The 17,725-nt window shown below is 36.2% G+C and overlaps 1 protein-coding gene and 1 pseudogene across 2 annotated transcripts in view; one reads left to right on the top strand and one right to left on the bottom strand.

The window, feature by feature from the left end:
* Positions 1 to 17,725, top strand: part of STXBP5L (syntaxin binding protein 5L) — a 151,250-nt gene that overhangs the window by 91,509 nt on the left and 42,016 nt on the right. For both annotated transcript variants that reach the window (XM_060198282.1, XM_060198281.1), the window contains 2 exons: positions 3,832 to 3,897; positions 12,398 to 12,490. In XM_060198282.1, coding sequence (XP_060054265.1) covers positions 3,832 to 3,897; positions 12,398 to 12,490 — 159 coding nt within the window. The remainder of the gene's footprint in view (positions 1 to 3,831; positions 3,898 to 12,397; positions 12,491 to 17,725) is intronic.
* Positions 6,474 to 8,036, bottom strand: LOC103125296 (gametocyte-specific factor 1-like; annotated as a pseudogene).

Below are 17,725 nucleotides of genomic sequence, written 5' to 3'. Positions count from 1 at the left end.
AAAGAGATTGGTGGGAAGGAATATGAGCAAGATGGCTATGGTAGTTAAAAGTAGCTCTGTAGTACTTATGGATATGGGGATTAGAATAGAGTCTAAATATTTATCTCCCAAGAATAAGTATGGAAGACTTGCAACAAAGATACAAAACCCTAATTAAGGACATTTTCACAAATGCTCTAGGAATGCAGACTAGTACAAAGTGAGAATTACACAGTGTTTAGTAATCTATTGTTTCTATTTGGAAAATGACAATAAACAAATATTAACATTTTAAAATCTAATGCATATGATGAAGGAATTTGATACCATTAAACAAAGTACTTAGTACATACTACAAATACTGCATTTTAATAAGTATAAAGATTTAAATTTTCTGGGAGTCGGGTGGTAGCGCATCGGGTTAAGAACACATGGCACAAAGTACAAGGACAAAGCGTAAGGATCACGGTTCGAGCCCCCAGCTCCCCATTTGCTGGGAAGTCGCTTCACAGGCAGTGAAGCAGATCTGCAGGTGTCTATCTTTGTCTCCCCTTCTCTGTCTTCCCCTTCTCTCTCCATTTCTCTCTGTCCTATCTAACAACGATGACATCAACAACAATAACTACAACAATAAAACAACAAGGGCATCAAAAGGGAATAAATAAATAAATATTTTTTAAAACTTTTTAAAAAATTTAAATTTTCTTTTTTTTTTACCATTTCTTTTTTTAATTTTTTTATTATTTATTTATTTTATTTAAGAAAGGATTAATTAACAAAACCATAGGGTAGGAGGGGTACAATTCCACACAATTCCCACCACCCAATCTCCATATCCCATCCCCTCCCCTGACAGCTTTCCCATTCTCTATCCCTCTGGGAGCATGGACCCAGGGTCATTGTGGGTTGCAAAAGGTAGAAGGTCTGGCTTCTGTAATTGCTTCCCCGCTGAACATGGGCGTTGACTGGTCGGTCCATACTCCCAGTCTGCCTCTCTCTTTCCCTAGTAGGATGGGGTCTCTGGGGAAGCGGAGCTCCAGGACACATTGGTGGGGTCTTCAATCCAGGGAAGCCTGGCCAGCATCCTGATGGCATCTGGAACCTGGTGACTGAAAAGAGAGTTAACATACGAAGCCAAACAAATTGTTGAGCAATCATGAACCCAAAGGTTGGAATAGTGGAAAGGAAGTGTTAGGGGGGTACTCACTGCAAACTCTAGTGTACTTCTGCTTTCAGGTATATATTTTGCAGTAGTTTACGGATACGTGTGAACATATGCTCTCTCTCACAGAAACTGGTGTATATCTAGGTTTTGGGACTTTGTTAGAAAGTGAACCACCTGAGATGGAATTAGAGTATACTATGAAAGGAAAGATCTCACCCGAGTAATGAAGCTGAAGGGTTGTCATTCCACACGTGAAGTCTCTGGACACAGTCTGAAGTGAAGCATGTTGAGGTGGCAATCATTGTGTTGGTTAGGTTGTGATCAGCAGATGCAATATTATTTGATATGGATTGGGAGAGGCATACGGGAAAGTGGGCCCTATACAATGGTTCCAGGACTGGGGGAAGTAGAGGCTCTATAGTGGAGATGTGAAGTTCCTGCTGTCTTAGGGTTCAAAAAGACAATCGATAGTTAATGTTATCATCACATTATTTGTTAATTGGGTTAACTTTGAAAAGTCCTTTTGTTAGGGTTTGCTCTACAGTACCCAGTATCTTGTATATAGCTGTGCTATTGGTTGCTTCTAATCTACTTGGTCTAGGCTTTTGAGAGAGTCTGCATATCATTTACACAGCCTATATATTGAAAAGATTCAGTTTGTGTTTTGAAAAACTTTGAGACATACAATTAATTTCCCCCTCTCGTATTAATTAACTAGTGATTTATATGACTACATTTTGCTAGGAGTGTACATAAACACCATTCCCCCCACCAAAAGACTGTGACCCATCCCTCCCACCCACTCCCACCCCCCACTGGCCCAGGAAGCTGCATGTCTACCCCTCACTACAGGGTTTTTACTTTGGTGCCCTACTTACAATTTGGTCAGGTCCTGCTTTTAGTTTCCCTTTCAGATCTTCTTACTCAACTTCTGTTGATGAGTGGGATCATCCCATACTCATCTTTATCTTTCTGACTTAGCTCACTTAACATAATTCCTTCTAGCTCTGTCCAAGATGGGTCAGAGAAGGTGGGTTCATTGTTCTTGATAGCTGCATAGTATTCCATTGTGTATATATACCACAGCTTTCTCAGCCACTCATCTGTTGTTGGGCATCTGGGTTGCTTCCAGGTTTTAGCTTTTATGAATTGTGCTGCTATGAACATAGGAGTACACACCTCTTTTTGCTTGGGTGTTATGGAGTCCTTGGGGTATAACCTCAGGAGAGGAATTACTGGATCATATGGAAGGTCCATGTCTAGCCTTCTGAGAGTTTTCCAGACTGCTCTCCACAGAGGCAGGACCAATTTACATTCCCACCAGCAATGTAAAAGGGTTCCTCTGTCCCCACAACCTCTCCAGCATTTGTTGCTGCTGTGATTTAAATTTTCTATCAACTCTTTAAATTATTTCTAAAAGCCAATAACCATTTTTTGAAAGAGGAAGGTATGGTCTTGTCTCTTTTAAGTCCTTCTTTTTCTTATTGTCATTGGTTTATTCTCAGATGAAATAGAAACCTATTAAAGTAATTATTTCATATGAAAAAACAAGGGCATGCTTTTTCTTTTCCTTGGGAACTCTATTTATTTATTTATTATTAATGGGAAAAATTGACAAAAACCATAGGATAAGAAGGGTACAACTCCACACAATTCCCACCATCAGACCTCCGTATCCCATCCCCTCCCTTGATAGCTTTGCTATTCTTTAACCCTCTTAGAGTAAGGACCCAAGGTCATTGTGGTATGCAGGTGGGAAGTCAGGCTTCTTTAATTGCTTCCCTCCTGAACATGGGCATTGACAGGTGGATCCATACTCCCAGTCTGTCCCTCTCTTTCCCTAGTGGGGTAGGGTTCTGGGGAATCAGAGCTCTAGGACACATTGGTGAGGTTGTTTGTCCAGGGAAGTCTGGTTGGCATCATGCTAGCATTTGGAACCTCGTGGCTGAAAAGATGGTTAACATATAAAGCCAAACAAGTTGTTGATTAATCATGAACCTAAAGGCTAGAGTAGTGCAGATGAAGAGTGTGTGTGTGGGGGTCTCCATTCTGTAGATAACTAGTAGACATATTTTAGTTATATTCCAAAGGGCCTGTGGCTATACTAGTTTTTTTTTTTTCCCCTGAGCCTGATATACAGGTGGATCCTAGTTATTGTCTGGGGAGATTATGTCATGGCTAGAAAAAGGACCAGAAAGCTGGATATGGGAAGAGAGTAGCTCCCTACTCTCTTATGGGAAAGGTGTATAAATAATGTTGACTGTAAACCCCATCGATTTGATCTGATCTGAGGTCCATAATTAGCTTAGGAGCCTGTGTGACCTCTGCATTCCTGTAAATGGACCTCACATTCTGTGGTCATCAGTAAGGGCATGCTTTTTCTTTTCATCATCATATTTTATCTTTTCACCATCATATTCAGGTATCCTTTGTCACTCAGTTTTGCTTTTTTTTTTTCTTCATCATATTTTATCTTGTCACCATCATATTCAGGTATCCTTTGTCACTCAGTTTTGCTTTTTTTTTTCTTCCTAAAATAAATTTTCAGAATTTTTCCATAACAAGCATAGGAAGGCACTTTTCACAGGATTAAAAAATTTTTTAAGCTTGTAAGAATTATGAAATAAAACTAACTTTCTAAATGCTAGCAAAATGTATCTCATTTCTGTTTGCCTTTGTACTTCCAGGTTTAACTGAGCTGAATGACAATCCAGTCCCCCTTGAACTTGAGCGCTGCAAGTCTCCCACTTCAGGTAAACATCAGGGATAATGTTCAGGTTTCTGATAATTTACTACAGTATTCTGTTACTCTATTTCCATCATTACTACATGGAGGGAATTTATAACTTTAATAATTAGCTTCTGAGATTTAAATACATGCTTGATTCCAAAATCAAATAGAAAAAAAAATCTTTATCTTTAAAAATATTTCAGCCTCCCAAAAATTAAGATCAGAGGTAATACTTTTAAAGACATGTTATTAGTGTTAAATATAAGTTGGCGAGACTACGCAGAAATGGGAAATATACACTAGAGACCCAAGAGCTTCCAGGGGGTAATAATTTGAAACATGTATTGACAAAGAAAAAAATGATATGTTGGAAATAAAACATGAAGGCAAACTGCAGGCCTACTAAACTATGTTAAAATGGGAGTGTAAAGACTCTTAAGGATGTTTGTAAGGCACGTAAAATAAAAAAAAATGTTATCAGGAGCTGGTGAAATAGCTCTTTGAACTTGCTGCCAAGTTCAAGCCCTATGTCCACTGCACTGAAGGAGGTTGCTTTTACACACACATTTTCTCCCTCTCTCTCTCTCTCAAATATATTAACAGAAAAATTTGGGGGTGGTAGGATTATGAATGCTTGCTTATTTTTAAATGCTGATATATCTAATTTTTCTATAAAGAATATACAGTAAAGTATTAAGCACTAAAATATTAAAATATCTAACTGAATTACAGAACTCTTCAGAGTATCAAAATGTAATTGCTTTCTATTTCACTTGTCTTAATTTTAACTGATGAAAACTTAATGTCTTTATAATGTGATGAATTTTGACTTTTAGAAATTTGTCTATGATTGTAGCATTTTAAAATTTTACTTCATTTGAGGTTGTGTGTTATTATTCATAAATCTAAGTAAATGTACATCTTGCATAATTTTTTATTTTAATAATATCCTTGAGGCCTGATGGTGGCACACCTAGTTGAGTGTACACTACCATGCAGAAGGGACAGGGTTCGAGTCCCTGCTCCCCAACTGCAAGAGGAAGCTTCACAACTAGTGAAAGTGTCTCTGTCTCTGTCCCTCTCTTTCTCCCCCTCTCCTCTCAATTTCTGTCTGTTCTAGCTAATATAAAAAAGGAAAAAACAAAAAAAAATCCTTTGCATCCTCATTTTACTGCTTTTATTTTAAACATAATCTCATATATTTACCGTTCCTTTTGCATTCTCAGTAGAACCATCATAAAATCATGGTTAAATATATTTTAATACTGTTTAAGTCTATATAATGATATGTCTCAGGAAAGGAACATCTGGGAGTAGGTTAGGCATCAGGTGTAGCAAAATCAACTTGTGCCAGTTTCAGTTGTCTGTCACAGACACTGTTTGCAGTGCTTAATCTTACAAAATGTTCTAGATGCCTCTCTGCTTTCCAGCTCTCTTTTTTTTTTAACTTTTAAACCTTGTTTTTTTATTATTATTTATAAAAAGGAAACATTGACAAAACCATAGGATAAGAGGGGTACAACTCCACACAATTCCCACCACCAGAACTCCGTATCCCATCCCCTCCCAAGATAGCTTTCCTATCCTTTTTTTTAAAATATTTATTTATTTATTTGTTTCCTTTTGATGACCTTATTGTTTTATTGTTGTAGTTATTATTAATGGTGTTGTTGGATAGGACAGAGAGAAATGGAGAGAGGAGGGGAAGACAGGGGGAGAGAAAGATAGACACGTGCGGACCTGCTTCACCGCCTGTAAAGTCAGGGGAGTCGGGGCTCGAACCAGGGTCCTTACTGGTCCTTGCACTTCGCACCACATGCTCTTAGCCCTCTGTGCTACCGCCCAACTCCCAGCTTTCCTATTCTTTATCCCTCTGAGAGTATGGACCCATGGTCATTATGGGGTACAGAAGGTGGAAGGTCTGCCTTCTGTAATTGCTTCCCCGCTGAACATGGGCATTTACAGGTCAGTCCATACTCCCAGCCTGTCTCTCTCTTTCCCTAGTGGGGCGGGATGATGGGGAAGCAGGGCTCCAGGACACACTGGCGGGGTTGTTTGTCCAGGGAAGTCTGGTTGGCATCATGGTAGCATCTGGAACCTGGTGGCTGAAGAGATTTAATATATAAAGCCAAACAAGTTGTTGACTAATCATGAACCTAAAGTTCATTTGAAAGGGGCTGGGTAGTGGCGCACCTGGTTGAGCGCACACACATGTTACAGTGCTCAAGGACCAAGGTTTGAGCCCCTACTTCCCACTTAAGGAGAAAGCTTCACAAGTGATGAAGCAGTGCTGAAGGTGTCTCTCTGTCTCTCACCCTCTCTATCCCTTCCCTTTCAGTTTCTGACTGTCTCTATCCAATAAATAAAGATAATAAAAAAAATTTTTTAAGTTCTTTTGGCATATCATGTTGTAAAATTATCTTCTCAAAATATTTTTTGCTGTAAGAAAAAATATTCTTTTATTTAAATAAATAAAAACATGTTTAGATGTCAACCATGATGAGTTGTACTCTAGAATGTGACATGATGAGTTGTGCTCTAGAATGTGACAAGAGTTCTCCCAAGTTTTTCTTTCTTTTTCATTTTTTAATGTTTAACAACTTCATCAGTTTTTCTGACCTTTTCTCCAGTGTTTATCATTGCTAAGAGGTTTGTCATCTATAGTCTCTTTTTTTATGTCCCTCAAGTCACTTTCACAAACCAGCCTTTTTGGAGCAAATGTCTTTTTTTTTTTTTTCTTTTTTTTTATTTGTCTCTCAATCTCTTTTTGAGCTCTTTCACCTCTTTTTTAGTTTTCTGTAACTCATCCTCTGTCTGTCTAATTCTGTTTTCTGCTTATGTTAGTCTGCTTTCCCTTCCCTCAGCTTCTTTCTTCATTACAGCTATTTCAGCTTTCAGTTCTCTAATTGCCTCAAGACAGTCAATATTTTCCTTGGGGGTCTCAACTGTTGTTTCCCTAATATTGCCATTCCTTTCCTCCAATGTTTTTTTCTTTTTTTTTTTTTAATTTTTTTTTTTTTATTTAAGAAAGGATTAACAAAACCATAGGGTAGGAGGGGTACAACTCCACACAATTCCCCCCGCCCAATCTCCATATCCCACCCCCTCCCCCGATAGCTTTCCCATTCTCTATCCCTCTGGGAGCATGGACCCAGGGTCACTGAGGGTTGCAGAAGGTAGAAGGTCTGGCTTCTGTAATTGCTTCCCCGCTGAACATGGGCGTTGACTGGTCGGTCCATACTCCCAGTCTGCCTCTCTCTTTCCCTAGTAGGGTGGGTCTCTGGGGAAGCTGAGCTCCAGGACTCATTGGTGGGGTCTTCAATCCAGGGAAGCCTGGCCAGCATCCTGATGACACCTGGAACCTGGTGACTGAAAAGAGAGTTAACATACAAAGCCAAACAAATTGTTGAGCAATCATGGACCCAAAGCTTGGAAAAGTGGAGAGGAAGTATTAGGGAGGTACTCACTGCAAACTCTAGTATACTTCTGCTTTCTTACTTTGGTGCCATACTCCAAACTCAGTCAATTTCTGCTTTGCGTTTCTACTTCTTCTTCTTTTTTTTTTTTTTTTACATGCATAACATTCCCCAGATTCCCATTTAAAAATACGGGATGATCTCACTCTCAGGCCGAAGTTGAAAAACAAGATTAGAAAAGAAAACACAAGTCGAACCTGAAATGGAATTGGAGTATTACACCAAAGTAAAAGACTCTGGGGTGGGTGGGTGGGTGGGGAGAATACAGGTCCATGAAAAATGATGAATGAAATAGTGGGGGTTGTATTTTTAAATGGCAAATGTCTTAAGAACAAATGAAGGACAATGATGTAAGTTATCTGTGTTCCAGGCATCAGGGTCAGGAACCTGATTGTGGTAGTGTTAGTAGATTGTTCATTTGGTTCTGAGCTTGGAAGAGTAACCATTGGGAGACTAAATGGCTCATCATCTACAGAAGTTCTGTTGACACAATTAGCCTCATGTTCCTTGAGTCTTTTGATTGGAACCACATGACAAGCATTGTATTTGCAGTTAGCCATCTTTTTAACTATCTTTGGATTTTTCTTTTTACATGATGCCAGGTGGTACTGTAATCTGCTGGCTGGCATCCTGTGGTTTAGGTCATAAGGACATACTTCTAAAACTTCTGGATCCATGAAGCCTTATACTTGAATAGTATCTCTCAAGAGTCCAAAGGGAATTATCATGTGAAGAGGAAGACAGTCTGTAAGAATATTGGCTATGCTACTGTTTAGGTTCCTGTTCTCAAAATATTTTATCAGAGCCATGGAGATAGCTAAGCACTAGATCACAAGACTTGAATGTCTAAGGGTCCATATTTGGTCCTCTCTACTACCTTATGTCAGAACTGAACAGTGTGTGGTCTCCCATAAAAAATAAATGTTTAGAAAATATATGCTTTCAGTTCAAAAACCAATAAAATATATGCCAATATTTTATATCATATTTAAAGAAGGTAAAAGATTGTGTCGATGTAGATTCAGTTTAGCTTGATAATGAGACATTTAGATATATTTAAGAACTTTTAAATTATTTTATGTTAATTATATGTTTATATACTTTGCCCATTTTTTAAAAACATATATTTTTATTTTTATTTTATTTTATTTTATTTTTATTTAAGAAAGGATTAGTGAACAAAAGCATAAGGTAGGGGGGGGGGTACAACTCCACACAATTCCCAACACCCAATCCCCATAACCCACCCCCTCCCATGGTAGCTTTCCCATTCTCTATCCCTCTGGGAGCATGGACCCAGGGTCGTTGAGGCTTGCAGAAGGTAGAAGGTCTGGCTTCTGTAATTGCTTCCCCGCTGAACATGGGCATTGACTGGTCGGTCCATACCCCCAGTTGCCTCTCTCTTTCCCTAGTAGGGTGTGTCTCTGGGGAAGCTGAGCTCCAGGACACATTGGTGGGGTCTTCAATCCAGGGAAGCCTGGCCAGCATCCTGGTGGCATCTGGAACCTGGTGATTGAAAAGAGAGTTAACATATGAAGCCAAACAATTTGTTGAGCAATCATGGATCCCAAGCTTGGAATAGTGGAGAGGAAGTGTTAGGGAAGTACTCACTGCGAACTCTAGTGTAATCCTGCTTTCAGGTATATATTTTGCAGTAGTTTATTTAAAAAAGGAGACATTAACAAAACCGTAGGATAGGAGGGGTACAACTCCACACAATTCCCATCACCAGATCTCCATATCCCATCCCCTCCCCTGATAGCTTTCCCATTCTTTATCCCTCTGGGAGTATGAATCCAAGGTCGTGGTGGGGACTTTACCCATTTTTATAGGGTTTATTTTATACCAATTTGTTTAGTAATTCACAAAGTGAATTCCTCCTTTTTTTTTTTAATTTTACTGAGTTGGGGGAGGGTTAATAGTTTCCAGTATAATCTTTCACACATAGGCACAGCCTTTCATCTTCCCTTGACTGTTGTCTAGGAGACACACCAGGACCCCAATATCCCTTCATCCTATCCTTTTCCCTCCTTTCACAGAGTCCTTTGCTTTGGTGCAATACACCAGACCCAGTCCAAGTTTCACCTTATGGTTTCCCTTATTCTTTACTCTTTAAGTTCTACTTATAAGTGAGGTAATTTTACTATTAATAACAGCACAACCCTTGCTTTTTAAAATTTGGATTTTTTGTATATATTTCACTATGTCTTCTTGAGGCCCTTTTAAAATTAAGGTGACAACATTTAAATCTCAAAAATGCATAAATCTTTAGAGTTTGTCTAGACTAGATGTTACAAATGAACATACCGTGTAAACAAAAATCAAATCAAGATACAAACTATTACTAGAACCCCACGAACCACTCAGCCACTAGTCCCTACAAGCAAACCTACTGTTTTTTTTACTTTTATTACCATAGGTTAGTTTTATGGGCTTTTCAGCTCCCATGAGTGATGACATATAATATTTACTCTTTTTGATTCTTAATTATTTTAGTTAACATTCTATGACATTCTCTGTTGCTGAATGATTTTAGTTACTGTAAAACATTCCTTTATATGACTATATCTCCAAATATGTAGCTTTAAAAAAAAAAGAGAGAGGCAAATTTAGATGATTTTACTCTTAGGCTGTTGGGCAGGGATAGATAGCATAATGGTTATACAAACAGACTCTCATGCCTGAGGCTCCAGAGATTCAATCTACCACTATAAGCCAGAGCTGATACACACTCTGGGGAAAAAAAATACTCATACTCTTAGACTTTTATAAGAAAAGACATTATGACAAATCTTGGATGATGTTTAATGAAAATGTAGTTAAATTTCTACTGTGTGTTTCTGGTAATGTAGGTTGAGGGTTGTAGAGAATACATATATTAAGCTCTAGTAAACTGCATCAAATTTTTGAAAGTAGTTATACCATTTTTATTTCTACTGTATAAAAAAGTTTAATTTTCCCTCAATCTTTCCCTTTACTTACATCTTTGTTTAGTCTGTTGTATGTATTTTATTTTACCTTTTATATTTAAGTTCACGTTTCATATGAAATATGTGTCCATGTAGGAGCAAGATAAGGTTCATTCTGTCTATTTAGTTATCCAGTTGACAAGCACCATGTATAATTTTTCTTCCCATGTCACTAAAGTAGTGCTACCAATTAGTAGACTTCACTATGTTTGTAACTAGACTTATTGATCATTTAGGTAATTCAACACTATTAATTGTGTTAGTGGATTGTATAGATTTTCTCATTTATATTCTGTAGTTCATTTTCAAGAGTGCTATAGCTATTGGAGAACTTTTTACATTTCTAAAATACACATTTTAGAAAGAATCTCAGCTTGTCCACTAATATGCTTGAATTTTGATTTTTCACTTGATCTAAATAGTAATTTGGAAGAGTTAACATAATTAACAGTGTTAAAAATTCTTCTTTATCTTTCCATTTATGAATGTCTTTTTAGCAATACTTTTAGCTATCTTTAGAGGTCTTGTATATGTTTTATTAATTTACTCCTTTGTACTTGATTTATATTTATTTTTCTTGTTTGTTATAAAGCACAACTGATCCTATATTGATCTTATATTGATTTTTATATCTGGAAAGCTTACATTTTTAACTCTAATAAGTTATTAATTATTTTGAATTGTCTGTATGTCTATGCATATGTTACAATAGAAATTTGGTATAGCATCTACAAGATAATATTGGACAGATGTAGTCTTAGTAGTCATTTCCTTTTTCCTAATTCCATAGATAAATTAACTTATGCAAATCTAGTAGACATCCTGATTTTACTCGACTGCCTATGTTTCTTTTTTAATTATTAACATTAGAGCAGAACTGAAAAAAAAAAAAAAAAAAAGCACCACCACACTTTTGAAAATTTTTGCAAGGCAAATTCAAGAGGACTTAGCATGCAACCAGGCAGGAAGGTTTTCAACTCTTGGATTTGTTGTGTGAGACAAAAATAACTATTGCAAGGTTCATTTTATACTTTAATATCTTATTTGAAACTTGTTTGCAAGTAGATAAGCCCTATGTTTTGGTAGCAACTTAAAATTATGTATAACCAGATTTAAATGGTTTTTAAGTTTAAAATTGTTTATTTGTTAAAATATGTATAATTTTTCTTATAAGATAGTAGCTGTTTTACTTTGTCTTAAATATGTTAGAAGGAATATTTTCTTATTCCATTCATTATATGTGAAAAGGGAAAAATAATTCTACTGTATCTAAGAGGCTTTTTAGACAAAAAAAAAGGATTTTATTTCCAGAATACCATAGAACTACAAATATTCAAACATAAAACTATATTCTGCAATCTCCTCTTGCTATTATATGAATTGTTGTATCCAGTCTAGAGTATCAAACAAAACATGGTCTCAGTAAATGTAAGCTTCTTATCCCAGTAGCACAAAAGTAAAATGTAACAGAGGAGGAGGGGGGCATAGTTAAAACTCTACTCTCACCTCCCTGTATCTACAAATATATGTCTAGAGCATGGTGAAACCCAGGTTCCAGCCACAGCAGATCACATGGCTGTACTTATACCAAGGGAAACTCCAGTGCTGTGCCAAAGTTCCAAATTTTCAGTTCCTACAATTAGATAAGTATTTTTCTATCCACTACAAAAAAAATTGAACAAAACAAACATATTATCAATATATGCTAATTGAACTCTGCATAAAATATTTAGTCATATTTATTAAAGATATCTCCCTAGATATTTTATCAATAGAGACTGGTGTCACAAAATACTAACAAATATTCAGTAAGAAGCCAGAAATGTTATTAGCAATCCTAGAAGTAGCCTTATAATTTACTTTGAATGTTCCTTCTCTGTGATTCTTCAAACATATGACCCCCACTACATCTTCCTTTAGAGGAAAGCTGCTTTCCTCTAAAGGGCCCTCCATTGGGCCAGGAAACAAAAAGAGAATCTTCCAAGTAGTTATTAGGAAACTCACCACTAAGGTAAAAATTTTTGTTTCACAGGGGCTAAGAAACTGCATGCCAATAGTTTTTGTTCCCTTCCTTTAGGACTTGCTACCAGAACTCCTGAGGGTGCACCAGGCTTTTATAGGAATGAAATATCAGCTGTGAGACAGAGGAATCAAGTACATCATTTGCCAGGTGAAAGTGAAAATGTTTTATGAACAAACAAATCATTCATTTTTCCACAAAGATATAAATTGTTTCATGTCTTGTTTTATTTCTTGTATTAAAAACAGAGGTACCTTGTGGTAAATGAAGATAAGATTGTGGGATAAGAGGGTTACAGTTCCATACAGTTCCCACCCACCAGAATTACATATCCCATCCCCTCCATTGGAAGCTTCCCTGTTCATTATTCCCACCCTCTTTTTAAACCATATGCTTTTCCTAATGAATAACCCCAAAGTCATAGTACTTAGGCAAATAAAACCGGAATTCCAAAGTTCCAGACTTCAAGGTTATATGAACCAAAGTTATTAAAGATAGACAAAATAAAAAAGGGTAACAGTCATTTAATACTTGCTCATTTGGAGTTCATCGTGATTAATTAAGTCATCTAGATAGAAATATTAATTTGTAAAGTTAGAAAAGAAGCACAGTGTTGGCATTAAATATTGTTATTCTGGTGCAAATTCTAACACACACACACCTCCTGGCAGGAAAAAAAAAAGGAGGGGGTAATGACAACAAAATTAGAGGCACACAAAACTTTAGGGTTCAACTCTGGCACAGTGACCTCAAAATATTTGTGTGTGTTTAACTATATATATATATATAACTATATGATATGTTGGGTGTTTTTCTTCTTTTAGTTTCTGGCTTAGAACAGATAGAAACAAGTGAAATTTATTAGTATATTATAACCACTTAATCACTGGATAAACTTTATAAAAAGTTTAAGTAATTTTTAAATTAGTATTACATTTCTTCATTTTACATAAGATATCTAGGCAATACAGATTTTATCTTCTGCATCAGGGATAATAGAAAGGATATGAGTTTTAATAGAAAAGATATGAGTTAATAGAAAGGATATGAGTTTTAATAGAAAGGATATGAGTTTTACAGAAATTTGACTTTACCCTGCTACTTTCTATTGTTATAACTTCAGCAAAGTTTCTTAAACTTACACTAATGTTTAGAACATAGGGTCTTAGTAATTTACTAGTGGTAATGATAAAAGCAATGTTAAATAGCCACACTCCTTAATTATTCTCAATTTCCAACTACTAATTTATTGTAGCTAAAACAGAGTAGAAATCTGTTATTAGAAATCAAAAAGTCACTCTGGAAGTTTTGAATTAGAAAATTCTAACCTAGTTCTTTATATAGTTTCCATTATAGTAGCAGTCATATTCAGACATTGATTTGGACTTAACTCTGTTTCAAGAATTTTTATTCCAATGTTGGATGTAGAGTCTGACTGAGACTTATCTGAAGTCAATACAGCATCCTTCTCATGAGCCAGGTTATAATATTTTTTTAATTAAATGACGAGTTCAGAAAAAATTAATTATATATAGGTGACTGATGGAGATGAAACAGAAAGTATACAGAATGCTCCCAGGTACACCCTAGTTGTAATGCATATTTAGAACTAAGCATATGATCTCATTGTATCATAAATTATGCTAGAACACCATCTTATTTTACATCATCACTCCAGTTAAACCTGTATTTAGGAAACAGAAAATCTAGAAATGAAGTTCAGTGGTCTTGCAGAAGTTTATAGTCTGGTATTACTATAGGGGTAGGCCATTTCTTGAATTTACAGATTAAAAAGATATATTTTGCCATCAATCAATCATTTCATTCATTTGCACCATCTTTGACCTCTTATGCCATCCTTCCTATACAACTTCTAGGTTAAGTTAGAAGATGACTATCTCTATTAATTGGGATCCTTTTCTTCATATTTAGGGGAGGTTGTTTGCTTTGTGGTGGTGGTGTAATTATATTTTTAAAGGTTAGATTATTTGGGTAGAAGGGCTGGGGAGATGGGTAACAGTTGTACAAAATGATTTTCATGTCTGAGCCTCCAAAGTCCTAGGTTCGATCTCTCTGTACCACCATAAGGCAGAGCTGAGTAGTGCTCTGTAGGAATGGAGGGAAAATGAAGATAAAATCTGTGGATAAGATAAGATCTGGTTTGTTATGAAAACATGGAGCAAAAGATAATTTATAGCAGTATATAGGACTCAGTTATACAGCATTATCATTTGGTATCCACAGAGATTCATTGTGATCCTCAACATAAATTTGGCAAGATTTTGTCTGTTTTGTTTTTTTTTTTTTGCAATTTTTTTAAAAAAATTTTTTCTTTTTCTTTTTTTTTTATTGGGGAATTAATGTTTTACATTCAACAGTAAGTACAATAGTTTGTACATGCATAACATTCCCCAGTTTCCCATATAACAATACAACCCCCACTAGGTCCTCTGAATCCTTCTTGGATTCTCCTCACCCACTCACCCCAGTCTTTTACTTTGGTGCAACACGCCAATTCCATTTCAGGTTCTACTTGTGTTTTCTTTGCTGATTTTGTTTTTCAACTTCTGCCTGAGAGTGAGATCATCCTATATTTATCCTTCTGTTTCTGATTTATATTACTCAACATGATTTTTTCAAGGTCCATCCAAGATCGGCTGAAAACGGTGAAGTCACCATTTTTTATAGCTGAGTAGTATTCCATTGTGTATATATACCACAACTTGCTCAGCCACTCATCTGTTGTTGGACACCTGGGTTGCTTCCAGGTTTTGGCTATTACAAATTGTGCTGCCAAGAACATGTATGTACACAGATCTTTTTGGATGGATGTGTTGGGTTCCTTAGGATATATCTCCAAGAGAGGAATTGCAGGATCATAGGGTAGGTCCATTTCTAGCCTTCTGAGAGTTCTCCAGACTGTTCTTGACAGAGGTTGGACCAATTGACATTCCCACCAGCAGGAGGGTTCCTTTGACCCCCACACCCTCTCCAGCATTTGCTACTGTTCCCTTTTCTGATGTATGACATTCTCACAGGAGTGAAGTGGTATTTCATTGTTGTCTTTATTTGCATTTCGCTGACAATCAGAGACTTGGAGCATTTTTTCATGTGTTTCTTGGCCTTTTGGATCTCTTCTGTGGTGAATATTCTGTCCATGTCCTCCCCCCATTTTTGGATGGGCTTGTTTGTTGTCTTTTTGTTGAGTTTGACAAGCTCTTTATATATGTTGGTTATTAACCTCTTGTCTGATGTATGGTCTGACCATACATCTTGTCTGACCCCATTCTGTAAGGGGTCTCTTGGTTTGAGTAGTGGTTTCTTTTGCTGTGAAGAAGCTTTTTAATTTGATGTAGTCCCATAGGTTTATACTTGCCTTAGTCTTCTTTGTAATTGGATTAGTTTCATTGAAGATGTCTTTAAAATTTATGCGGAAAAGAGTTCTGCCAATATTTTCTTCTAAGTATCTGATAGTTTGTGGTCTAATATCCAAGTCCTTGATCCACTTGGAATTTACTTTTGTATTTGGTGAAATATAGTGGTTCAGTTTCATTCTTCTGCATGTTTCAACCCATTTATTCCAACACCATTAGTTGAAGAGACTCTGCTTTCCCCATTTAATAGTCTGAGCCCCTTTGTCAAAGATTAGATGTCCATAGGTGTGGGGCGATTTTGTCTGTTTTTATGTCAAAATATTATTAACAGAGTGTGTGTGTGTGTGTGTGTGTGTGTGTGTGTGTGTGTGTGTCCTTACTTAGAATAATACTACAAGAACACAAAGGTGCATATATACAATCTACCACACCTTCCCAATACCTTGCCTTGATCAGTGAAAGTGTTAAGCATCTTTTCATGTTCCTGTTGGAAATTTCTCTTCTTTGGAGAAGCCCCTACGTGAACATTTTACCCTTTTAAAAACAGATTGTTTTTGTTTTTGAGTTGTTTATGTATTTTAAATAGTAACTGCCTATCAGATATATAATTGACAATATTTTCTCCCATTCCTAACTTTGTTTTTGATGGTTTCTTTTATCATATAGGTTTTCTTTTTAATGTAGTCCCATTTACTTTTGTTTCCCTTGTTAGATGAGACCACAAAGATATCTCATAGATCATTATCAAAGGGCTCACTATGCTTTCTTGTATGTATTGTATTATTTCTGGCCTTGTATTTGGTCTTCTATTTTTATTTAATCTGTATGGAGCATAAGGTAGGGATCATGACCTACTTTCATTCTTTTGCGAGTGACTGTCTGGAGATTCCTTGCTCCATTGCATGCTCTTCCTTGGATTCTGTTTCAGAAGGTGTGTGTGTGTGTGTGTGTGTGTGTGTGTGTGTGTGTGTGTGTGTGTGTGTGTGTGTTTCTGGGCTCACTTCTTGCCACTTAAGTTTTTTTAAATAATGAAATCAATGAGTCTTAAATGTCACACTATGTTAAATGACTCCTATAATAATTACTGACAAGGTATTATGAGGTAAGTATTATCCTCTATTTTACAGAGGACAGGTAACAATCCTCATTAGGTTAAATATCTACTATCCCAGAGGTCTGAGTCAGGCAGAAAACTGAATCTTGATTTGAATTCCCTTACTTATGTTCTTGGGTTAGCGTCATATAATTTGGGTATAGCTTCATATAATTTGAATACCAAAAAACCTGCCATAGAGAAGTTTGTTTGACTAGAGGGTATAGGATGAGGCTTATTAGGTAGATTCAAAGCTGTAGATGAGTAAGTTTCTTAAAAATCAAGGTTTTCTTGGTTTACTCAAGCATTTTCAGATAACTTGGTTTATAACAATGCAATTAAACTTATTTTCAAGCATTTTTTTATTTTCAGAATTTTAAAAAATCTACTGAACATTATGATAGTCAGTGGTCTACTACTTCATAGCCACACCTCTGAAAGTCCCCAGTATTAATGTCATTTTACTTGTCATAGGCTTAGTAAAGCATCCTTGACTACATCATATATACTTAACATTGGATTTTTTTCTCTAAATATTGATAGAATCCTTCAACTTTACATTTTGTAAGAGCTTACATATTTGTTGCAGTACTTCTTTCCCTACCAGATTTATCTGAAATTGATTTTTGGTTTGTTCAGAATTAAATAAGAAAACACTTCTCATTATCACATGTTATGAGAAACAGAAAAAAATGCAAAGGCACAGTCATTTAATGGACAACTGCTTTCTTTATGTTTCATGTCTCATATTTCATATTAACTACTGAGTTGCAACAGAGCAATATTATTGCTTCCATACATGCTCACTGAATGTGATGTTTATCAGAAGTTTAATAATATACTGTAAAACATACTGTCCTCCACACTATTCTTTAATTTTATATAATTAACAACTGCCTTTTTCCTTTTTCTGTTGTT

Source organism: Erinaceus europaeus, chromosome 9, assembly GCF_950295315.1.
Source record: "Erinaceus europaeus chromosome 9, mEriEur2.1, whole genome shotgun sequence".
Lineage (NCBI taxonomy): Eukaryota > Metazoa > Chordata > Mammalia > Eulipotyphla > Erinaceidae > Erinaceus > Erinaceus europaeus.
This window is presented reverse-complemented; position numbering and strand designations above follow the sequence as displayed.